The sequence below is a fragment of the Nicotiana tabacum genome, chromosome 18 (assembly GCF_000715075.1).
Source record: "Nicotiana tabacum cultivar K326 chromosome 18, ASM71507v2, whole genome shotgun sequence".
NCBI classification, from domain to species: domain Eukaryota; kingdom Viridiplantae; phylum Streptophyta; class Magnoliopsida; order Solanales; family Solanaceae; genus Nicotiana; species Nicotiana tabacum.
Window position 1 is genome coordinate 146,165,231 of NC_134097.1, and position 26,441 is coordinate 146,191,671.

At 37.9% G+C, this 26,441-nt stretch overlaps 1 protein-coding gene across 1 annotated transcript; it reads right to left on the reverse strand.

Annotated features, from left to right (window-relative positions):
* Positions 1–21,372: 21,372 nt before the first annotated feature.
* On the reverse strand, positions 21,373–25,504 carry LOC107774334 (transcription factor MYB46-like). The gene is made up of 2 exons (XM_075237400.1): positions 25,089–25,504; positions 21,373–22,538 (listed from the first exon to the last, which is right to left on the reverse strand). The coding sequence occupies exons 1-2, from the start codon at positions 25,415–25,417 to the stop codon at positions 21,824–21,826; spliced, it is 1,044 nt and encodes a 347-aa protein (XP_075093501.1). The 5' UTR covers positions 25,418–25,504; the 3' UTR covers positions 21,373–21,823.
* Positions 25,505–26,441: the final 937 nt, after the last annotated feature.

Consider the following 26,441-nt stretch of genomic DNA (forward strand, 5'->3'; position numbering starts at 1 on the left):
ATAGACCGGAACCAACGTACGACAACTTCCACACGACTCAAACTCGCAAACGACTCCAGACCTCAGCTAAACATCCATGTTTCGGAAACTAAGAATCAAACCAAGGATGAGGAAGACGAAACATTTTTTGGACTATTTTTCGACTTTCTGAAATCTCGAACCTGCCTTACGCCCGTTCTCTCACTCCGTTCATGTGCTTGACTGTGTGTGTGTGAAGGTGAAGCTCGTCGGATATGGTGTCGCTGGCGGAAGGTCCGGCGGATCAAAGTCAACGAGATGGGTGGTGGGGAGCTGGGTGTTGGGTCGTTATTTGAGGTGTTATGGCGAGCTCGCTACTGGTGAGGAGAGGAGAAGTCGAGGGGTCGTTTGGGTGAGGCGGAAAGACGAGATCGTGGGGGGGGGGTGCTTGAAGAAGATAGACGCAAGGGGGTGGGGGTCATTCTCTGGTATTGATTTTGTGAAGAAGATGATGCGCCGCTTTTTGTTTTTTGTTTTCGTCGTTTTCAGCGTCTTTTTTTTAGTCTTAGGCTTTTTTTTTTATATTGTAGGTTTTTTTTGGTAGGGTTATTAGGTTAAGGGGTATGGGCTTAGGAATTATGGGCTTGACAATTGTGGGCTAGGTCCAAAATTAGGCCTAAAAATGGGTTGCTCGAGCCCAAGTTCTATTCTTTCGCTGCGAACGAGATTAAAAATACAGGCTCATTTATTAATTATTACTACTATTCAAATAATTACTAAAATAAAACTAACCATTAAAACAAATCTATTTTTGGTATTTTCAAATATCATATTAAAATAAAAATACGATACTATTGTTGTATATATTTTTTTAAAGATTTTTTTTTAAGATTAAAAATGACTACGAAACATTAATGAACCTATTTTTGTAAATTTTATTTTCTTGTAATAAAATATAGTAAAAGAGTCAAAAATTACTTAAAATATCTATATTATGCCTAAATTAAATATTTTACACTAATATATAAAATATCTTGGAGAGGGTCAAAAATCACATGTCTACAGGGTCAAACACTACTTGGGAAAAATTAATGACAGCCACGTGGTGGCACTTTTTCACCTCAAATGATGTGATGGTAACCTGTGTCATGCCGCGACGTTAAATCAGGCGCTTCTTGGGAGGCAACCCATGTGTTTTTCTTCTTGTTTTTTATTGTAGGATAGGATTTATTTTTAGACTGACTGGTTGTGAGATGTTACAGGTTTGTGTTGATGCAGTGCAGGACACAATGAAAAAAACATTGTCAAGTCTCTGAAGTTTTCAATGGGGACCGCATTACATTGTGTGCGGCCGCAAAGAACTCAGTGTGGGGGCCCATAAATCAGTGTGACCGCGCTGATGATGGATGAAATTAATAGCTCTCTGAAGTTTACCACCACGGCCGCATTGCATTTTGTGCAGTCCGTGGTGGTCCACTACGGTCGCAGTGCATTTTATGCGGACCGTAGTGGATGCCTTGTCTGAACCTCATGACTTTGAGCAGTGCAGACCGCATTGCCATTTTGTGCGGTCCGCATCGGGTTGGTAAGCTGGGCCTTAGGTCCTTTTCTATAAATAGGGCTTGAGGCCTTCCTTTTACACTTTTCGATCTCTTGACTCTCACAACTCATAAAATCACTGTTCATCATAAAATTAAATTGCACGATTTCATCTGTAAAATCTCGATTAATCATCAGCATATCACATCTGGTAAATTTTTACTTCTTGTTAGTTGTTTAGTTTTATTATTTTCATTTAATTTTTGTCTTTTTAACTTCCCTTCTGTTCTTCCCGTATTTCTTTTGATTTGGTAAAATTAGGTTAGTTAAATTATTGTTAAAAGTAGAATTAGGTAGTTAAAACATTAGGCAAACATATAGGGACCTTTCTTAGGTGTAAAAAATTGGACTTAAAAACAGAATACATGAACCCTAAGTTAGTGCTGCTTCTAGGTACTCAGTGCGGACCGTGGTGGATTTTGTGCGGTCTGCGGTGACTTTGTGCAGTCCGCAATGACATTTTGTTTGGACCGCATTGCTGAAAGTCCTGAAACTTGATCTTCGAGGACCGCGGCCACATTGCATTTTGTGCGGTCCGCGGTGCCTCAATGCGGACCGCATTACCATTTTGTGCGATCCGCGGAGAAATTGTTCAAAGAGTGGGTAGTCTGAACCCCACCTCTGTGCGGACCACATTGGCATTTTGTGTGGTCCGCACTGACCTCTATGCGGCTACACTACATTTTGTGTGGTCCGCACTGTGTAATATCTGCAACTGTTTGCAACCTTTTCTTTTCTGCAACTCTGATCTTAATTAATTCTACTGATACTAACAAGCCTAATGGATGTTGTTTGCATACAATGGTGAAACAAAGAGGCAAGGGTTATAAACAAGATGGTCGAGGTGAATCCTCTCGGGGAGGGAAACAGAAAATGATAAGACTGACTCCTCAAGCCCGACAAAACATTAAAAACATGAGGAAGATCATAAAGCTACTGATAAGGCCATTGACCAGTCTGGGAGTGAATACGAGCCCTCCCGACAAATATCTTCAGACTCCGTGCTAGAGTACATCCCTGACTGGACGGAGAGGAATAGGCTAAGAGACACTCCTCCACCGTCCCCCACTGCCCAAGCTTTAGTAAATGTATCTTCTGGATCGTCTAAGGGCTCAGCTGAAGGCAGTAGGGATGAAAACTCCACCTCTCCCATAGCTTTATTATCCGGAGAGGGTGCAGTAGAAGAAGAAGAGGTAGTAGGAGAAGGGGTGAGCCCCAGGTTGGCGGAGTAGAATGAACTAGAAACCTGGAGATGTGGCAAGACCACTTTGTGAGCGAGGTGGCCTACCATAAATTCAAAGAATGGCGGCATGTGAGGAAATTAATTCCGAAGAGAAGTTTTGTAGATAGAGTCCTTTGCCTCACAACCCTAATGTGAGAAGGCAGTTTAGAGAGAGAGGGGGCTGGGAGTATTTCTTAAACAACTGTGAGGATACAAACGAGCACCTGGTCAAGGAATTCTACACTAATGTTGCTCACATTAAGAAGGGTACCAAAGTGACTAAGGTGCAAAATTTGAAAGTGATGTTCGATGGGAAAACCATAAATAAATACTTAGGCTTTGATGAGGAGGATGAGTCGCTGTATTTGGAGAAGATGGAATGAGGTGAGGAGGTCTATCCTTGGTTGACACAATATCTGGCAATCCCATGTACTACCCCCGATTGGTTGAATGCGGGAGTGAAAATTTTGAGAAGATCTTTGAATTTCGAGGCCAAGGGGTGGGAAACATTCGTGTGCAATAGATTGGATCCTACTACTCATGACAACTAACTCCCTCTTCACCGGGCAGTATTGGTAGCATCAATTATGGTGGGGTACCTGATTAACATCGGGAAGGTGATGTCTCGAGTGATTACACAGGTAGGCAGTGAAGATGACAGAAACTACCCCTTCCCCAGATTCTTAACCATGTACTTCACGGACCTAAAGGTAGAAAATCGGCCATTTGATATCAAAGTGAAAGCAAAGGCCTTGTTCTCATGGTACAACATGCAGGGTGATAACAACCCTAAAAGCAAGAACTACAAGGGAACATGCACTGTTGCAACTGGCCAGTCTGAAGAGCCAGTAGTAGTAGCAGCTCCTACTCAACCTTCATCCATCTCAGCGGACATGCCCCCTGGTGCATCCACTTCAGCAGCTCCAGAGATACCCTCTACCCGGCCCACCCAGTGACTGCACACCGCCTGAGCCAGGCCCTTCTCAGCATCAACAACTGGATGCAGACAGCTTCCTCTAAGTTGTCTATCCTCACTACTACAGTAGCATCTCAGTCGGCACCTCCACCTCCACAGGTCCCACAGTCTATTGAGGACGCCATCAAGGATATTCTGGACAACCAGAAGAAAATCCTTGGCACTTAGAAAGTTCTTACGGACGCTGTGGAGTCTCATGGAAAAGCTCTCAAGGAGCTTTCTAGGGAGGCTAAGAAGATGAGAAAGACGCGGGCTTCCAACAACAACAACAACAACAATCCAGTATAATCCCACAAGTGGGGTCTGGGAAGGGTAATATGTACGCAAACCTTACCCCTACCCCGAAGGGTAGAGAGGTTGTTTCCAGGAGGCCCTCAGCTCAAAAAAGCAACAGGAGACGATATATTAGTACCATAAAAATGCATAATAGAATAACAGCAATATAGGAGATATGAAATACAGAATACGAAATAGATGTCTGGTATAGTAAAAACTAGCAGGTAAAGCCCTGCATCAATAGACGAGCAATGACATTCTTAGTCTAACTCCTAAATGGCTAGTCTCACTCTATTGTACTGTAGAAATATTCACAATTTTCTCCTAACCTACAACCTTAATGCTCGACCTCCATAATTCCCTGTCAAGGGCCATGTCCTCAGTAATCCTAAGTCGCGTCATGTCCTGTCTGATCACCTCTCCCCAATACTTCTTAGGCCGCCCTCTACCTCTCCGCGTGCCCACTACAGCCAGTCGCTCACACCTCCTCACCGGTGCATCAGTGCTCCTCCTCTGAATGTGCCCGAACCATCTGAGTCTTACTTCCCGCATCTTGTCCTCCATGGGGGCCACGCCCACCTTCTCTCGAATATCTTCATTCCTAATCTTATCCATCCTTGTATGCCCGCACATCCACCTCAACATCCTCATCTCTGCTACTTTCATCTTCTGGATGTGTGAGTTCTTTACCGGCCAACATTCAGTTCCATATAACATGGCAGGCCTAACCACTGCTTTATAAAACTTACCTTTTAGTAATGGTGGCACTTTCTTGTCACACAAGACTCCCGAATCTAACCTCCACTTCATCCACCCCACCCCTATACGGTGTGTGACATCCTCGTCAATCTCCCCGATCCCCTGAATAACCGATCCAAGGTACTTGAAACTACCCCTCTTGGGAATGACTTGAGAGTCAAGCCTCACTTTAACTCTCGCTTCCGTCGGCTCATTTTCCTTTGGATTTATTGTTACAGGACCCTGTGCCAACAGCTCACCCCCAGCTAGAGTAGTCCCAAAGGCCTCCCAAGAGGAAGATGATGATTCCCCGAGCAGATGATGCAGTCACCCAGTTGGCAGACCCATCGGAGACCTCCTCTAGTCAGCCACAGGATGCAGCATAGGAGTCTGTCCAGGCCCAGGTCCCAGCAGCAGAGCAGCAGGCCATAAGGAACCAGTCTAAAGTTCCCGAGCATATTGAGGACCCATGGACCACTGAGGATCCCATGCAGACAGATTGGCCATAGGGAGTCTCTATATCCTTTACCCTTTTTTATTTTTGGTGCTTATTTGGTTTAGTTGGCATTAAGGACAATGCCAGCTTTCATTTGAGGGGGTAGGACTTACATTGATTTGTTGGATGATTGTATATATTTGGCAGATTTTATGCTTTCTTTATTTTTCATCTTTGGTATGTATATAATTTTAGCACTTTTTTACATTTTTCGTACTTTTTACTTTGGGCCTGTATATAAAGTTTATGTTACATTGTATATATTCATCCCCTCTATTGTATATTTGATTAAATCCCCTCTTGTAAATATTCATTTTACTTTCCGCATTTTTCTTTTCCATAGCTTCTTATTTATGTTCGTAGCTTCTTGTTTTGAACGTTTGCAATAAGCCTTTGGTTTTCTTAATGCTACGGTTCTTTCCAAAGGTGGAGTTTGTATGAATCGGGTGGCTCTTCCCAATGATGGATGGCGTGACAACCTTCTTAATGGTTTGAGTATGTCTTTCTTTTTGCTTTTAGTAGTTACTGGTTAAGGGTGCCTCAAGCAAAGCTTCACTTGGGCCTAGCATATTTGCCTTTGATCTCATGGTCAAAAATAAATTGTTGTGTTTAGGATGGTGAAAGTCGTGACCTTGAGACTCTTGTGTTGAACGATAATTATCAAGTGGTTTTTCTGGATCATTGTGTGCTCAAATCTTATCTAAGGTCGTTGTGGGCCCCCGACTCTATGTCTTTCATGATCCCATAGCTTGTGAGGTGAGGAATTGCATTGCAAGTCCAAGTCCCGAGCCATTGGTCTAGAACTTGCCCTGAATGTTTTTTGAGGCGAAATCCTGAGTGAATTTTGACTTGCGACATGATTATAGGCTCTCCTTGATCCAAATGATAGCTTGAACACTTCCATAGCCTACCAATGATAAAATCCCTAGTCACCCTTTTGAGCCTTAGACCTTTTTCCTTCAAAAACCATGATGCAAGCCTTTACCCGTTCTAAAAGATACCCTCTCTTGGCACCTGATCTTTTCTTAGCACATGGCAAAAGTATAAGTTTGGGAGGAGATACGAGGATGGAAACAAAGTGGTAAAAAGGTACAAAATAAAGAAAAGGAAGGCAATGAAAAAGAAAGAAAAGAAAAAAGACAAAAAGAATGCCCAAATTAGAATTGAATAAAAAGGGATTCAAGAAAAGCAAAGAATGAAAGGTGTGGAAAGTTGAGAAAGGAGAAAAGATTTTAATTGTATAAGAAAGAGTGATAGTGTGTCTCTCTAACCCCTTAGAAAGAAGTGAAAAGACTCAAAAAAATCAAATGAATTTGAGCCAAAATAAAACAAAAGAAGTGCTTAAGGGAAGATGGAACCTACTTAGACCAAACATTACCTACCCTAAACCAAAAGCCTTCACTATGTCTCCACAAAAGCCCTATATGATCTTGAGTTGAATGAAACTTACATTAGTGGTAACTCACATAAGGGGCAAGCATATGGTACTTAGCGCCGGACTTGTAACTTTTCCTTGAAAGAGATGAGTGATTTTCTATTAACCTCTTTATGAGTGCTGCTATTCTAAAGGTGAGGTTTGCTTAGGGAGAGCTAAGGATTTGTGAGTTTGGGTTCCACGATGACCATAGTAATAGAAAGAGTTCTTTGACGTGTTAAGCCAACTCTTGATGCTCTTGTGTCACACTTAATCCATTGTGTTTAAAAGAGTAAATGTTGTTAATGATTCATTTGTATTGAGGGTAATTGTTAGTCCTAATTGATGCTAGATGAGGTCACTTTATAACAGCTGAATTTTCTTGGATGTTCTCTTAAGGGGTGGGTCTTACTTTGTTTGCTTGAGGACAAGCAAAAGCTTAAGTTTGGGGGAGTTGATAACTAGAGATTTTGATACATTTTATACTCCTTCTTGCTTAAGTTTTGATTAGAAATGTGTACAAAATAGTCCCAAAGGCTCACAAGTTATGCTTGATTGCAAGTTTGAGCAACAAGGTGACAAGATGTCAAAGATCAGCTCAAAAAGGAGTGAAACTTTGCACAAGTACCAAAACAAGACAAAGCTCAGACAAAACAAGTCCAGGGCGGCTGCACACCATTCTGTGCGGTCCGCACAAGTGATGTTCAGAGAGTGTGCATTTTCACGCCAACAAGCATTACGGCCGCATGGGGTTTTGTGCGGTCCGCATTGAGTTCGTTGCGACCGCACTCAATTTAGTGCGGTCCGCAAATCTAGAGTTAAGAGAAGTGTCAGTTCCAAGTTTGAAGCATAATGCGGTCTGCGCTCCATTTCATGCGGACCGCACTAGAAGCCACCGCGGCTGCACTCAATTCTGTGCGGTCTGCATTGCCCGAGTTAAAAGAGCCATTTATTCAAGTTTAGAGCCTTAGTGCGGCCGCACGTGATTTTATGCGGTCCGCACTTAGCCCCGCAGGGGTATTTTTGTCCAGATTTTTTAGCTTAGTATAAATAGCTTATTTTCCCATTTTTAGGTCATCAGATAGTTTTTGTACTGAGCTGCGCTTGTGACTTCCGTTCCTTTAGCTATTTTGAGTAATTTTAGCTTCATTTCAACATTGAATCTTCAAGTTTAATTTAGCAATTAATTATTATGAGTTTTTATTCATCTATTTTTTTGTTTTTTTCTCTAATTATGAGTAGCTAGACCCATAAGCTAGGGTTGTGACTCAAGCATAGTGTGGGTAATTGATGGGTCTTGTGTTTTGATGATTAATTGTCTATGGGTGTTTGATATTTGGACTAATTTCATGTTTAATTGATGAATTAGTGGTTGCAGACACTAGTTTGTGTTTAGTTGACTTTGGCTCTTCTTAAGAAAAAGAGTCTAAGTCTCTAAAGTTGGTCCAATAAGGAATTGGGGCGTACTCAAGAGATTGATAGCCCCAATTAAAGGGTTAAATCTAGAGATCATAATACCCGACTTGAACCTTGATTGCTTGTGCGAATTTGCATACCCAATTGGTCTAGAGAAAGTCAATTCGGGCAAAATCACTCGAACCACCGAGAGGTGTAGAGTGGGTAGAATCGTGCAATGGTTATATCATACTCCCCAAATGTGTCAATCATACCTTAGACTCAAGTATCCGTCAATTGACCACCTAGGCGAAAGTCACTACCCTAGTGCCTTTTACCCATTTGAACAACTCGCAATAGATTAACCTTAGATTACTTTAGTTCAATTGAGCATTGTAGTTTATATAATTAGAAGTAAATCAAAACCCAAAATGTTTAGAAGTGTAATTAAGAGCAAATACACAACTCCGCTTTAGGTAGACACCCGACTCCAATATCTAGCTCCCTGTGGAAATCGATCCCGGCCTTAATTAGGTAAAAGCTGCTTCGACCCTCTTTTGCTACTCAATAGTAGTGCAGAGTTGGCCTCGATAAAAAAACCGATTGGGACAAAACCCAAATGAGGGAAAAAGAGTACGACTTGAGGGGCGTCATTTTTCAGAAGTTGAAGTGTTTGAGATGGGCGACGTTCCAGTTGTTTTGTAGTAGTTTTCCTTCCATTGATTCTAATTGGAATGCCCCTTTGCTTGCTGCCGCTGTGATTTTGTACGGCCCGTCCCAATTGGTTCCCAGTTTTCCTTCTTTTGTGTCTTTGGTCTCTTGTGTTTTGGCCTTGAGGACATAGTCCCCGACTTTGAGTGGTCGTATTTTGGCCTTCTTGTTGTAGTACCTTTCCGCTTGTTGTTTTTGGGCTACCATCCTTACATGAGCCATGTCTCTTCATTCTTCTACTTTGTCGAGGTCTTGTTTTCTGTTCTCGTCATTGTTTGGTCCGTTTTCATTGGAGTATCTTGGGCTAGGTTCTACGACCTCAACGGGTATAATGGCATCAGTTCCGTAGACTATTGAATATGGCATTTCGCCTGTGCTTGATTTTAGCATCATGTGGTAGGCCCATAATACCTCTGGTAGTAGTTTCGGCCATATCTCTTTGGCGTCTTCAAGCTTTTTCTTTAGGATATTCAATATTTTTTGTTGGAAGATTCGTCTTGACCATTACTAGCGGGATGGTATGGCGTGGAGAGTATTCGCTTGATGCGCCATTTTTCGAAGAACTCGATCATCCTTTTTCTGGTAAACCGAGGTCCATTATCGCAACTGATTTCTTTGGGAATGCCATAGCGGCATATGATTTTTTTCTATAAGAATGTGATGACTTCCTGTTCGCGTATTTGGGCGAACGCACCTGCTTCCACCCATTTGGAAAAGTAGTCTGTTAAAACTAAAAGGAAACGTGTCTTACCTCGCTCTGCTGGGAGGGGTCCGACGTTGTCCATTCCCCATTTGATGAACGACCATGGTAAAGTGACGGAGTGAAGGAGTTCGCCCGCTTGGTGTATCATAGGTGCATACTTATGGCATTGCTCATATCTCTTGATGTAATCCGTGGCTTCCCTTTTCATAGTGGGCCAGTAATACCCTGCCCGAATAAGGCATCTGACGAAGGCTCGGTTGCCTATATTGGCACTGCAATGTCCCTCGTGTACTTCTTCGAGCACGTGCCTTGTTTGGTTTGGCCCTAGGCACTTTTCCAAGGGTCCGCCAAACGTTCTTTTGTAAAGGTAGTGATTTTTGAGGTTGTACCTGGCCATCTGCATTCGAAGCTTTTTGGCTTTCTTTTTGTCTTGTGGAAGTGTTCCCTCTTGCAAATATGTCATGATGCGGTTGCGCCAATCCCAAGTCAAGTTTATAGAATGTATCTCAATTTGGTCTATTGACGAGTGGAAGAGGGTGACCACATTCTCCTTGGTGATATTTTTGGTTGCTGCATCTAGTTTGGCGAGGCCATCTGCTTCGATATTTGGCACCCAGGGTATCTGATCCAGTCGGCATTCATCAAATTCTGACAGTAGTTTATGGATTTCTGCCCGATATTTCTGTGGCCTTCGCTCCTTGATTTGGAAAGTCCTAGTAACTTGGTTAACGACGAGTTGTGAGTAGCACTTGAGGACGACTCGTCGTGCGCCATATTTGAGGGCCAGTTTCAGTCCTGCAATTACGACCTTATACACGGCCTCATTGTTAGTCATTTCGGGCACCGTATGGATTGGCGAATCACTTCGCTTGTTGGGACTTCAAGTACAAGTCCCAATCCAAACCCTAACACATTAGATGCACCGTCAGTATAGAGGACCTAGAGGTCGGGTTGCCAAGGGAAGGTGCGAAGTGCTTCCTGCTCGACCTCGGATAATATTTCTGCACTGAAGTCGAAGACGAGTCGGCGAGTACCTGCGACTTTATCGTTGTTTGTGGCTGATATGTTATATCATGCTCGCTCAATTCAATGGCCCATTTGGTCAATCTTCCTAATAGTTTGGGTTTATGCAGGATGCTTCTGAAGGAGAAAGTCATCACCACCGATATGGGTGACATTGAAAATATGGTCTAAGCTTTCGTGAAGCTATGACCAGTGCCAGAGCCAGTTTTTCGAGGTGGGGATATCTCGTTTCGACGTTAACCAAGGTTTTGCTTATATAATAAATCGGAAATTGTGTACCTTTGTTTTTGCGGACCAAAACTACGCTTACCGCGACTTCCGAGACAGTTAGGTAGATTAGGAGGCGTTCGCCAGGATCTGCCTTAGCGAGTAGTGGCGATGAGGACAAGTATGATTTTAGTTTTTTCAAGGCCTCGATGCAATCTGAATTCCACTAGAGCCTGTTGTCTTTCTTCAACACATTGAAAAATTTATGGCATCTATCGGATGATCGTGAGATGAACCTCGACAGGGCGGCTATCTAGCCAGTCAGTTTTTGTTCCTGTTTTTTGCTAGTTAATATTTCGAGTATTCCTTTCATGGCCTTGATCTGGTCTAGATTGACCTCGATGCCTCTTTGTGATACCAAGAAATCGAGGAATTTGCCCGAGGTTACGCCGAAAGCGCATTTTTCGGGATTTAGCTTCATTCTATATCATCTTAATATGCCGAAGGCCTCTATAAGGTGGTCGATGTGGTCCTTTTTCCTTTCGGATTTGACCAACATATCGTCGATGTAAACCTACATCGTTTTGCCGAGTTGGTCTTTAAACATTTTGGTGACCAACCTTTGATACATGACCCCTGCATTCTTTAGCCCGAATGGCATGACTTTGTAACAATGTGTTCCCTTATGCGTGATCAAAGTAGTTTTCTCCTGGTCGTCCTCCCCCATGAGGATTTGGTTATATCCCGAGTAGGCATCTAAAAAGCTTAGTAGTTCGTGCCCTGCTGTTGTATCAATGAGTTAGTTGATATTATGCAAGGGAAAGGAGTCTTTTGGTCATGCCTTGTTCAGATCTATGAAATTTATGCACATTCGTCATTTCCCATTTTTCTTCTTTACCATGACCACATTTTCGATCCATTGCGGATATTTTGATTCCTGGATAGAACCGTTGGCAAGCAGCTTATCAACTTCAACGCTGACGGCCTCATTGATTGCAGTATTGAACTTTCTCCTTACTTGTTGTACCGGTGGATAGAATGGATCGACATTCAATTTATGCATAGCGATGTCTTTCGGAATGCCCGGTATATCTGAATGGGAGAAGGCAAACAAATCAGCATTGTCAGTTAAGAATTTATGAAATATACCTGGTTCTGATAGATTGTGTGATATAAACCTTCTTTGTTCCGTCACTGTTATCTAGTTGGATGGGATCGAGATCTTCTATTGTCAACTCAATGGCTTCCACGATGTCGGGATCCTTGATAACATATGTCTGTGCGTCGGATTTAGTTCCCTACATTGCTAATTGCTATGCTTTTGCGTTCACTCCCTTTAGTTGCTGGGTGTGTGTGCAATCCTGAGCGATGCAGTAGCATTCTTGCGCAGTGCGTTGTTTGCCTCGGATGCTGAATATTCCCCATGAGGTAGGAAAATTGATTGCTTGATAGAGGCTTGACAGGGTGGCCCTCATGGTGTGTATCCATGGCCTCCCTATGATGGCGTTGTAGGCCGTATCTTGGTCCATGATATGAAACGTTGTTTCTAAGGTGACTCTTCTGGCTAGAACGGGTAGTATTATTTCTCCAAAAGTTCGCTCGACTGCATTATTAAAACCCGTTAGTGTTATACAACGTGGTGTTATCTTATCTTTGAGCCTCATCTGTACGAGGACCTGAGGATGGTTAATACACGCGCCACTTCCATCGTCCACCATTATTCTTTTCACATCAGTATCTGAAATACGTAAAGTAATAACAAGAGCATCGTAATGAGGGAAAGACAAATTGTTGGTATCTGACTTATTGAAGACGATACTATCTTCGATGTCTGTCACACCTCCTTTTTACCCGAGCGGGGATAGGGAGTTTTTCCAGTTTAAGTGACAATAATCGAAACGGGATTATTTATATTCAAATTCAGAGTCGCCACTTGGGACAATCGATGGTGTCCCAACCTGTTTAAAATCCTAAATCGAGGAAGTTTGACTGTGTTTTATAGTCCGCGAAATACAGAAATCTGGGTAAGGAATTCTGTTAACCCGAGAGAAGGTGTGAGGCACTCCCGGGATTCATGATTTTAGCATGGTCGCTTAACTATTAATAATTGGCCTACTTATCTGATTTATTAAATATTTAAAACGTATATGCATTTTATTCCTTTGAATCGCTTTTAATATTTATGAAATTATTTTCTGGAACAAGGCACGATTGTCGTACACTTGTCGTTTTGGTATACATTGCAAACCGTGTCACATGAAATGCACCCGCAATCTAAAACATATTTATTTTATTATTGTTTGAAGTTATGATCGGGTCACATGAAATGCACACCCAAATTGGGGATTATGTATCATGACCATGCCACGGGAACCGTACCCACAGTCGTAATAACTTAATTACGCGCCTAAAACATACTAGTGATCATTAAGAATTATTCTTCCTAAACTAATTTTGAGTTTATTAAGAGATCATGTAGAGTTATTGAGCAAGAAGTGTATGACTTAGCTATCAAAAATACAAGTAATTAACGGCTACAAGGCATGTTGGAGTTATTAGCAGCTATGGATCAAAAGGCGACCAGGACCCACTTCAATTTTGTAAGACTCAACCCTGGCCCATAAACATGACGTTGAATCTTCATTCCCTAATTCTAATAAAATCCTATTCAATTGGTCCATTTAGCAAATAAAGATGAACTCTAAGCCACAGTTGTTACTACTAAATTGCAATTACAAAGCTAACAAGAGAAGCTAAAAATCAGCATCACGATAATTCTCAAACTAAAAACGAGTCACCACATAAGCATATAAACAGTGCACAAGTAATATAAGCTCAGCAATATTATGCATCAAGCTATACATGAAATAAAGATCTAAAGTAGAAAATTGACCTTGAGTGAAACAATATCAGACTTACAATATACAGAGGTCCCTTATAAAAGTTGGAATAACAGCTGCTACATCACGTGATAGATCCATAATGGAAGACCTCGTCGGAACCACGAACGGAACCTCGTCGTGAACTCAAACAACTCAAACAAACTCCATTTGGAAAAGTGAAAATCCAAAACTGGAAAGATGAAACAGGATTTTTTTCTTTATTTTAGTATTCTTTTTCTGGAATTAAAACTGGGGTGGATTATGTGAACATTTGATCTCGGCTGGTCGAATAATTATAAAACTCTTGACAAAAGCTGCTCAGTCCACGTTTTTGTTATATGCTCATATGTCTAGGGATGTATATATCGCGAGTCAACCGCCTCCAAAATTTAAGTCAAGACACTTGTGTGTGCTCCTCCAAATATGTATACGAAACATTGCTCAAGCCGTTAATGATGTGCCAGAAATTGTACATTGCATGCCTCATTGGCATTTGAACTTTTAATTTAAAGAAATTTGGAATCCCTATACTATTACAGTGGGAAAAAATCTCAAAAGGAAATATCTGAAAATTTAAAGGAAAGGGGAAAAAGAAGAAGAACTCTCTTGAACACGAGCCTCTCTCTCTCTCTCTCTCAATCCTCCTCTCGATTTTTCTGTCCAGAAGCCCTCATTTTTTTTGGAAGTTGGGAACGTTGTTAGGATATGGAGAAGGGTGGGGTATGGTCATTTCTCGATGGCGTCTGGTTGGGAGTATAAGGGAGGTGGTCGATTGTCTCAAGGAAGGGGTGGCTACTGAAGGTTTGGGCGGAGGTGAAGAAAGGGGGGTGAGAGGTGACTGGTTTTGTGAAGAGATTAGGGGTCGCAGATGGTTAGCAAAGATGAGGAGGAACATAATGGCTTTAATGGAGTCTTAGGACCCGTTTAGCCATGAGTTTTGCCAAAATAAATTTGGGATTTATTTGGCAAACTCATGTTTGGCCATAAATTTTGCCCACATTTTGGCAAAATTCCAAATCCCAAAATCACCCCAATTGCTGATTTTGGACCAAAATCCCAAAACTTGGGAATTATATACATATTTTTCCAAAATAAAGTTTGGAAATATATTTTGAAAATGTATCTCCAAACACATTTTCATCTTCAAACCAAACTTCACCCGAATCAAATTTTTTAAAATAAATTTGGAAATCTATGGCCAAACACTAGCTTAGGGTTCTGGTTTTTGGAAATAGGTGACGGCTGGGGTCTTTGGGGAGTTAGGGTTAGTCAAAGCTTTTTGGGTCTGTAGGAGATGGAGATTAGGGGTGTTCTCCTTTAAGATGGGGGGAACGACTGGGGTTTTTTTTTTCAGGTCTAGGGTTATTGTTTATTAGGATATAAGAGGGGAATGGGTAACTGGGCTTGGATTTAGGAAATTGGGTTGGACCATGTCTTTTGGGTTTAAATTTAGGCTAAGAAGACCAAATAATACAATATATCTATAAAGTGTAAAAATTACTCTTAATTAAAATAAACTAATATAAAACTAAATACTAAAAATAAAATTAATTTTTGTATTTTCAAATGTTATAATAAAGTAAAAAGTAGGAAGAATAGGCTAAAGCCACGGTGAAATTAAAATACTATAAATATAAATATACTAATTGACTTTAAACTAAAGATGAAAATATTTTTATAATATTTATTTTTGTGATAAAAAAAAGTAAAAGAGTCAAAATTATTTAAAATAGCGATATTAAATCTAAACTAAATATTTAAATGCTAAAATATGTAAAATCTTAGGGAGGGTCAAAAATTACATGTCTACAAGGTCATCATACCGTTCGTGAGTGATCAACCGCTTGAGTTTGCGTGTAGTGGTGAATTTCACATGGTTGATTGCTTCCCCGTCGCCTCCACCGATAATCATTTGGATAGTGCGATCGGGGAAGGGGGGCTTTGGAGGTCCCTGGGGTAGTTCGCATCCGCGAGTAAAGTTGGCTCGCCCTGGGTCGCTCATTAGTTCTCTCGGATGTCTCTAATTCAGCATTCTTACTACCTCCTGCCGCAGACCTATGCAGTCTTCGATCTTGTGAACCCGCTCCTGGTGAAATTCACAAAGAGCGTTCGACTTCCGAGTATTTGGATTGGATTTTATCTTTTGCGACCATTGTACCTTTGTGCCGAGCTTTTCTAGCGCGTACACTATTTCTGAAGGGGAAACACAAAAATTGTGAGCAGATAAGAGTGGAAGCATACATCTTTCGTTTCGCTGAGTCCCTGTGTGACAGGGCGGTCCATCCATATGCCGATGTGGTGGTGGGATGGCTATTCTGATGTAGGGCTGATGTCTTTTTCGGCCGAGACAGGGACCTACTTGAACCCTTTGATCGTCGATATGACGATCTTTCCTTGATTCTGCTTGAATTGATGTCAATCGTTGAATCGGACCGTTGAGGTCGTCCCCATCGGCTCTTACCTCGGCTCAATAGACATTGTGGATTTCTTCCCAGGTGGTAGGAGGATATTTCATGAGTCTGCTCAGTAGTTTTTTGGTTGCTCTTGACCCGTTCCTGCTCAACCCATTTTGGAAAGCCGCTACCGCCATCCTATCTGATACATTTGGTAGGCTCATTCTCACCCTGTTAAACCGAGCGAGGAAGTCTCTGAGTCCCTCGCCAGGCGATTGCCTAACGGTAAATATATCATTCACCCTGGCTTCCGCCTTTTTAACCCCTGCATGAGCAGTGACAAACTTGTCTACCATTTCCTCGAACGTCTCTATTAACCGCGCCAGCAGTTGCGAGTACCATGTTAGGGCTCCCCCTGTTAGGGTTTCGCCAAATTTTTTCGGTAATACTGACGGTACTTGCTCCTTCGAAAGGACATTGCCCTTCAGCACTATGGCATAGTGAACGATATGATCTTCTGGGTCCGTAGTTCCATCGTATATCTTCAGATATGGTGGCATCTTGAAGGTTTTTGGAATGGCATGGGGGGTTGCTCCTTTGCTGTATGGTTGTTCGACGAATCGACCAGCGTCTCATTTCGGTAATAACTTTTGGGCACCCGGTATCTTGTCGACCCTTTCTTGATGCTCCTTCATCTGATCACGGAGCGCCTTGTTTTTGTTCTCCATTTCTTCCATTTTCTTCAAAATGGTTGTGAGTGCGTCATTACCTGTGTTAACAGTGGCATGAGTGTTACCTGTTTGGGGAGCATCCTATTCGTCAGTGGTTGTTATGATATCTACGTGTGTAGTATCTTCGTTCTCCCTTTGGACGGGTTTATCGAGTATGTTGTTCAGAGTGCTTGTTAGCCACTCTTCCAGTAGTCTTTTTATTATTGGTGGTGCTTCCTCTATTGTTGACGTGGAGGTTCCCTTTTCGCGTGAAGTAGTTATGCTCTCGGGGGGGAGGCGAAGCACTCCGCCTGGGTGTAGCATTCGGTGTCGCGTTTTCATCGTTTTCCCTACCATCTTCGTTGATTGTGTTCAAGATGTTGGTAGTGACACATGCTATCGTTTTCAACCTCGCATCTCCTTTTCCTGCCATTATTAGTGGTGCAAACGAGGAAGAGATGTTTTTTTTATGATCCAAAAAAAAACTATAGTTTCAACTAGAAAACTCCCCACAGACGACGCCAAATTATTTCAGCAAATAAATGCTAAACTAATTAGTAACAAATTAATGGAGTGAATCTCAGTTGAACTTAATAATTTCTAGATCAAATGTAACGAGATTGTAATATAATGAGAACAGTTTAGGAGCCCGTTAAATGATATGTTCAATGTGTTATGATTGACAAAATATATAATATCCTAAAAATGCCATGAATGCAAGAAATGACAATGGTTATAGTATAAATGGACTGTCACCCAATGAGTGTGTGATTGGGTGCCTCCTCTTTCTGATGACGTGAAATGATATGCAACCGATATGAATGTGGAATCTTCAGATTTATGGATGAAAGTTAAACAACATATACTTGAGTAAAGCGAATAAGACAATTCTTTCGTATATTCCTCTCTTTTTTTACAATGTGTTCTCTCTTCTTTGAAATGGCAGACCCCCTCCTTGTTCACTATCTCCTCCTATTTATAAGGGACATTTCCCAAAAAATCCTAAAAAGTACATCATAAGGAATATCCAAAAGGCATATTCTTCATGTCTCTTCCTAAGTTTAAACTACCGTTGCTATCTTATTTCAGCTGCCCGCTTTTGATCGTCGTCCTTTGTCACAACGACCTTTAGTCGCTGTGTTGTGGTGACCCCGTCCCATGTCTTGCTTATCCATTATCGTGGTTGCCAAATTTGGACCTATACAACTTTGCTTTGAAAAATTGGGTAAATAAAATAATAAATAAAATGGCAAACTGTTAAAATAAATAAACGTAAGAAAAGGAACTAGCATGCAGCTAATATAACGGAACTAACATACATATATGCAGTGAAAATGACATTGTAACTTATAAACCGTTATAACTGAGATGTCATAATCATGTAACTAAAATTGCTTAAATCAAAGAAAATGAACGTATTACTTAAGATATAAATAAAGAATCTGTTTGGATCATGGGCATAAACTTAATTCTTTTTTTATTCTTTCTTTGTATTCGTGAATTGCAAGTTTGGGAAATTGTAAGTTTATGTAACCAACTTTAATGTTATGGAAAAATCAATTAATGAAAATGAAACTGAAAGTTACTTGATAGACGTACTATCGTGCATGGCTTTTCATTTCATTATTTGATTGGTAGGTTATTAAATGAATTTGAATTTCTGATTATTTGTGAAATAAAAACTTAATTGAGCTAACTTTAATTTGTGCACTAATAATTTAAAATAATTTCTATAGGGACAAGTAATACATGTAATTGTCAATAAAAGTACAAGTTATTAATTGCAACACGTTAAAATATATTTATAATGTAAAAATCGATAGACGAAAATGAAGTCAAAAGCTAGTCAAGAGACGTACTACCGTGCATGGCTTTTCAATTAATTCTTCGTTTGGTAGGTAAAACGAATCTTGGATTTCTCATTTTGCAATATAAAGTTATAAACTATAGTTGGATTAAGACTTCTCAAGACAATTTTCACTGGTGATTTTACGGTGGATAAAGTTTAATTATATTAATATACTAAATATTTTTTTATAATTTAAATTATTAAAATAAATAAAATTTAATAATTATACGTGAAATTGAAATAATAGCATTTGACGGAGCTTGTCGAGGTGGGTGGTCATGGTCTAGACGGATCTTCATTTCCCTATTTCTTTATTAATTATATGAAAAACTTAATAAACCTTTTTCCCTTTGGGGTGAGAAAAAAGATAGAGGAGAAGAGGGAGATTGATTTAGGGTTTTTCTTATACACCATATTGGAAAAAAAATTAAACATACCTTATCTCAATCTTATGTCAATTTATTTCTTCAAATCACATCAGAACATTGACTAATTAATTATTCCATAAATGTATAATCACATTTGAAAGTGAAGTTTACTTTGCCTTGTGTGTTTTTAATCTCTGTGCCAATTTTAAACCTAAAAACTAGCTAGAAAGCAATAGGTGGAAGAAACAAAAATGCAGGTGGCTATTCGGTGCGAATAAGTTTTTACCCGATAATATATAGTGTATAACAAAGTGGCAACCCCGTGAGAATAAATTAGTTTCCTAACTTATTATTATGGTTATTTAATAGAATAAACCATAATAATAGTGTATAACAATGTGGCAAACCTCTGAGATAAATTAGTTTTCTAATTTATTATATGGTTATATAATAGAATAAACCATAAAACGTACTGTAAAATATAAATGAAGAAACAATAATTAAAATCACTTTCCAATCGTCAAAAAGATCGAATTCATGACTAGCTTCACTTCCTTCTCTCATTTTAAACTTATATACATGAACAGTCAAATATTTCTATACTATTAGGATACTTTAATTTGTTGTAGTAGATTTTTTGACTTATTTTTTATTAGAGTAATTTTATTTGTTATGGGCAATTATCTATTACTAATTATAATTATCTTATAAATGAGGTATATCATATACAAAATTATTTTATACTATTTAAAGAAGTTAAACTACTTTTTTGAAGAAAAAACATATCCTCCCTTTTTACTCGATTAGCAATTTCTAATTGTGCCAAAAAGCTGACCTCATTCCAATGCATAATTTACGTAATCAAACAATCTTGTCAAAAAGATATTCATAAACCTTCCAGACAAATACCTATATTAAAGTCAGATCAGTTAGTTATGGAATGTCATAAATCTTGAGGTGAAATGATTTAGTGAAGCACTTACTTTCATTCTGTAGCTAATTACCTTTTAACTACACAGAAATCACTTTAATTTGCCTCCTAACCTAAACTGACAAAACAATATTTATCTTAGAGACTTTTCTTGTAAAGACACCTCTCTCACCTGCAAACCCAACATGCATGGAAATGGATACATTACTGAAAATGTATCGGGCAAATATCACTTTTAATCCGTGGCCAAAATTCTTTATATTTGTTAGCCGTAAAAGTATATATATTTGTAAATTTTTTGTATATATCATAAAAAAAATGCATATATATATACAACAACAATAACGACCCAGTAAAATTTCGAAAGTGGGATCTGGAGAGGGTAGTGTGTACGTAGACCTTACCCCTATCTCGAAGTAGTAGAGAGGATGTTTCCAGAAGACCATCGGCTCAAGAAGACGAAAAAGACGAGAAGAGAAGGGAAGAGACAATATATTAGTACCATCAAACAAAAACCAAAGAAATAATATTAGCATCATATATATACAAAATATACAAATTTTATATATTTTTCTGCTATTATTTTACGGCGACGACTATACAGTGTCTTTTTCCAAATGTATTCGCACTAAAGGACCGTTTGGTTCGAGGTGGAATATCCAGGGATTAACAGTCGCATGATTGTTATCCCGCCTCAATATGAGATAGTTAATACCAAGATCTTTTGGTGTAAAATTTATAGCGGTATTAGCCAATATCCATAACTAAACATGAGCTAAATGCAATCTCAAATTTTATTCTGAATCCTAATACCGATAACCAAACAACCCCTAAAGGTTTAGGCATATCATAAAAAGAAATTACATAATAATTTTTTTTTTATCTCTGGAATTTGAACCTTAGTCTCCATCACTTTCACTTGTTCAAATATTGAAATTATTCCCATTTTTTATTCCAACTTTTTCTTGGATATCTAGCACCGGTTAAAAGATAATCTCAAATCTCACCTTCTATTTCTGTTACTATTGTTTCTAGGTTATCTTTATTACCCTAGCCATAATTTCATTTTGAACTGATTAACTTCCCTATTGAAAATGACTGTGTTGCTACCTTTAGGAGTGACAGTGAAAAGGAAAAAAGCTATCATTGTTCTTTGAATTCTACCATTAAGGTTAAGTAGTAATTAATGTTATGATTGCAAAGTCCTAATGACAATTAACGCAAGCTGACTTTGCACTCTTTTATGTGGAAAATTCCTATTCCAAGTGGACTTATCACCTTAGAGATTAAATCCCATTAAAGGAAAAATTACTTGCGTGTCATATCCATAATCCTTGATTAATATCCATAATCGTTGATTTTTCATAATATTACGCAATGCATGCAAGCACACACATAATATAGACAAATAACTATAGTACACGAGGACGGCTAAGAATATCCATTAAAAAGAGCAGAACGATGAGATTATTTTAAAGCACGAAATAGAACGAAAGGGGATCTAATTATTTATCCATAAGATAGCTTGTTTAATCCACTAATTAAAAACATAATTGCTTACATTTCAAATGGTTTTGTACATAAAAGACTAATAGACAATATCACTAATCTCTACAATATTCATATGTGACTATACATATATCCCTTCAAAAGTATATGGTGATTATTACAAACATCAAATTGAAGTAAAAATGACCAGATTACCCTAATTTCTAATTACATCATATAAAGTATAAGGTAATGCAAAATATCCTATACAAAGAGTTGCATTGCAAGAAATAAAAGTATATATCTACCAGGAAATGATCCTTATTCTCATGAGATTATTTACCCTCTCATCTTCAATTTCCTGTCCAAATTTATCTCAATATATGAGGTTTTATATGAACTATATAGGATTGAATTATGTGGTCTAATACTGAAAGGAAAAAAAGGTCTTGATGTTCATAGGAAAATAAAGGTTTTTCTAGGGTTATTCAATTTGGAAATCAAGAAAAGGGAAAGGTGAAACATCCTTCATTAATTCCTCCAAGTCCCACTCTCCAACTTTTAGATCATCTCCTTCCCAATAATTCCCTATTCCTCCAAAATTCTCTACTTTGATATTACTACTACTATTGAAATGGCTAGTCAAGTTGGTCATATTGTTATTAGGGTTATTGTTTTGGCTCCTCCTTTCAACTATATTCCCAACTTCAACATTTTGATATTCAATACTTACACTCTCCAATGGTGGAACATAGATCTCTCCTTCAATTCCAAGATTTCCTCCAAATATCCCATGATTATTCCCATAGAAAAGACTTCCATTAGTAACATTCCCTCCTTGTGCCATGCATGGTTGTGTAGTCAAGTATGAAGGTGCACCAAATCTACTAGGCATGTTCATTAGACTGTGCTCGAGCGTGGGCAAAGGATCGATAATGGTGTTTAGAGCCATCGAGGAGGAAGAAGACGACGTTGAGTCCATGTACATGGCCATTAGTTTATGCTTTTCCATTGACATGAAACCTTGATTGACTCCCATGTTGAGATCTTTGCATGGTTCTGAGGATGAATCACTTGCATTTGGTGATGGTGTAGAGGAAGATGATGAGTTCTTTAGCCTTTTTTTCAATGTCGAATTCCAGAAATTCTTGATTTCATTATCAGTACGTCCAGGCAAACGTCCAGCTATTTGTGACCATCTTTGAAATAGAGAAAAGTAAATAGGAGTCAACATATAGGTCAAATTATGTAAAAGTGAAAGTGAGACATATAACAATAACAAACTCAGTATATTCTCATAAGTGAGGGTGTGAGGATAGTGTGTACGTAGACCTTACCCTTACCTAGTGAAGATAGAGAGATTGTTTCTAATGAGCCCTCGACTCAGAAGGGTGCATGTAGTTTAATTTTATGATTTGTTTAAATATGTTATTCTTAAGAAAATTGTAAAATGGCAAGTGGAGCAACTTCAACTCTAAGGCCAAGATGTTAAAACCCTTGATTAATATTTATAAAAATCCATCTTTAATTTGCCCTTTTGACTAATAAGAACTAAGTGCTCTTAATTATGTGAAACCACCTAAATGAGAACAGCGCACATGCATGTTTTATAATTATATTTCTTGTTTGTTAATAGTATTAGGATTTAGGATTTTACTTATATAAAAAATAAAAAAAATAAAAAACTACTTCCCCTCCGCTAAATTTGAAGCTAAAAAATTAAATAGATATGTTATCAACTCTATAATCACCAATTAAGTTCTAATCAAATAGTATAACCAACATATATGAAGAAACCTATGATTCTACCTATCTTCCCTTATTTAAATCAACAAATTTTATAATATATAAAATACTCACTTATTAAATGACCAGTTGGCAAGATGTCTATTTTTTCTTTGCTTCTTTCCATTTCCAATTAGACAAAATCTCAAGATATATATTTATCAGAAAAATAAAGAGAGAGATTCATTCGTTAAGTAACACCAAATTCTTGAAAAGAATGTGAACTCCATTAATTGTAAGCAAGTAACCAAAACTACAAACCTCAAATAGATGGAGATTATCAGACTTTAATTTAGAGGATGCTAATGCAATTTTAGAAAACATTAGGAATTATCCAGTGGTAGACCTAATTGTGTGTTTAATTACAAAGAAATTATATTAGGCGCGCAGAATAATTTGGTGAATGTTAACTCATTGAAAACGTATAACTAAAGATATGCATGTCTATAAATCATATTATTAAGCTGTTGAAGTCAATAACATCATGATTAGCTTTATCATGTTGCCAATGAAGATTACCTGGAATTCACTGTGTTGTATATATATACATATATATATATATATATATATATATATATATATATATATATATATATATATATATATATATATTCCTTCTTCCTACCAACCACCCCGCCAAACCCTAGTGGTGAGATGGGGTGGAGAATAATTACCTAATTTATATATACTAACACTGCTGTAATGATTTTAATGTTATGAGTGTATGTTAACTTGTCGTAATAAATTATTTATTACCTTATATTTTTTTTGTTATTAATCTCACTTATTATGAGTGGTTTTATGTAGTTATCATTTAAATGACATAACTTTTTAATTATCGATTTTCAGATATTAAACTATTGCGAAAAAAATTTCTTTATGCGTTAATAGTATTTGTATGGTAGGAATTTTGTTCCTTATTCACACCTTTTTTTATCGAAATATTGTCATGCAGACTAGTAGTTTTCAAAAGACGTGGACATTAATCTTCAATCTTATGCACTCTTACATTTATATTATATTCTAAAATTTTCAAATTTGTGATAATATTTTATGCATAATCGGAAGCAAAGAATATTATTAATTATGTGTATGCTGGAAATTATGAATGTGGTTATCCCTTTATTTTATTTAATAAATAGGGATCCCGCTAGGTACTGAAAAATAACATTCAGAAAATTGGAGTTTGATTAATGGTCCTTAATTACCATGTATTCAGGTTTTCTTCCTAAAATAAAATAAAAAATAAACCTTAAGAATTATTCTCCCTTAATTATCCAACCGCCTCACGCCACACACGCACACACACTAACAAAAGAAGTAAACTGAAAAGAACGAATAGGGAAACTTAATCTAAATATTTATCCTAAATTCCCTGTATGTTTTCTCGTGTCAAAACTTCTGAGAAAACGACTGCAGTTTCCCTCGTATTCATACAGGTAAAAATTGATGCATTCTCATGCATAAGTTAATAATCTTTCTCTTGCTTAGTAGACTGATGAAATTATCAAAGTTGTCTATAGAAAAGTTTTTACAACTTATATTCAATGATAGTATAAAAAATCTTTACTACTCCTGTCGGTAAATTCTGAACATGTAGTAGCAAATAAGTTACCTTATTTTTTAGATTACTAGTCTCACTGTTAGCTATATATAATACTTCTCTATTCTAGGCGGTCTAATAGTAGTACAATCAAACTTCTTTGTAATAATCTTTTTTGTTCCGATATTTTTTTGCTAAGTGTTGTTATAGAGGACATATATTATAACATAACATAAAAATAGATCCCGAAAAAAACTTAACTTTTATAGTGAATCTGTTATATAGAAATATTGTTATAAAAAAAATTTGTTTGACACTTAAAATGTATAAAAGCTAAAATGATAGAAAATACTAGTGACCTACATGCACCAGTACATCACATGAATATATTGAGAGAGAAAAAGAAGAGAGAGATATATACCTGTTACCAAGAAGAGAATGTAAATGGATAATAAGTTCTTCTTCTTGAGGTGAAAAAGCACCTCTTTTAAGATCAGGTCTCAAATAATTAATCCACCTTAGCCTACAACTCTTCCCACATCTCTGTAATCCAGCATTTCTTGCTACATCACTCCAACACCCTTGCCCATTTGTTAACATATAATGCATCAGCTTCTCATCTTCCTCTGGTGACCACAACCCTTTTCTCAACTTCACGTTCGCGTTGTTGTTGTTGTTGTTATTATTGTTGTTGTTACTGTTCGTTCCGTTCTTGCCTGAGGAGGAAGAGGAGAACTCAGGCTTTCTCATTGTATGAATTCTTTGCTTTGTTTTCAGACACTCTTTTTCCTGTCTCCCCAACTGTTTTAATTTGATGTAAAAAGAAGTCACAACTTTATATTGATGAGCACCATATATCAACCTCAAAAATCTTTTAAAAAAAAGAAAAAGAAAATAAAAAATTAGAGAGAGAGAGTGAAACTTCCATGGAATGAAAATCATAATCATGATGATATTGATGGTTGTGGGGTTTTGCTTAGAAATGGGGAATCAAGATATGACAGGGTATAAGAGATAAAACATAGGGGTGGGATGATGAGACGCGGATCCAATATTTAAATTTGACGAATGTAATATTTGTATTACATAATGTATTTACCATTGAATCTATTGCAAATTTTACAATTATAATATTAGAACTTTAATACCTATTGAATTTTTTGTTATTTATTAAATATATATATTATACTCAGTATAAAAAAATATTAAGTTCAGATAAAACCATCTACACAGATATGGGGTGGGGTGGGGGTAGGGGTAGGGGTAGGGTGGTGTTGGTTGATAAGTCTAGGTAAAAACGGTTTGGAAAAGGATAGATGGTCTTCTTGTCTTTGACTCCATATCTTGTCTTTTTCCTCTATGTATATTTCTTCACTAGTAAGTTAATGATTAAAAGTTGAAGGGGTACTAAAATATGTATATACACTATGAATAATATTGGTATATCTTTGATATAACTCTATAAGTGCATGAAATTAAAAGGGAAAGTTTGTTTTGTAACCAAGTCTAATATTATTATGATATATATTTGCTTCCACTTCACATAATCTACCCCACCCCCTGCCGACAGAGCCCCACCCAATAACCCAAAATTCCAAAAACCACAATATAAATCCACACGTGTACATAAAGATAAGAGAAAATATGATTATTATTTTATAAAAGCAGGATGATGATTTTGAATGTGGTGAAATTTTCAAGAATTCAAATCATCATATATAATACATGATCTTTGAATGGAAATTAATCATCCACCAATATTTTTCCATTTGTA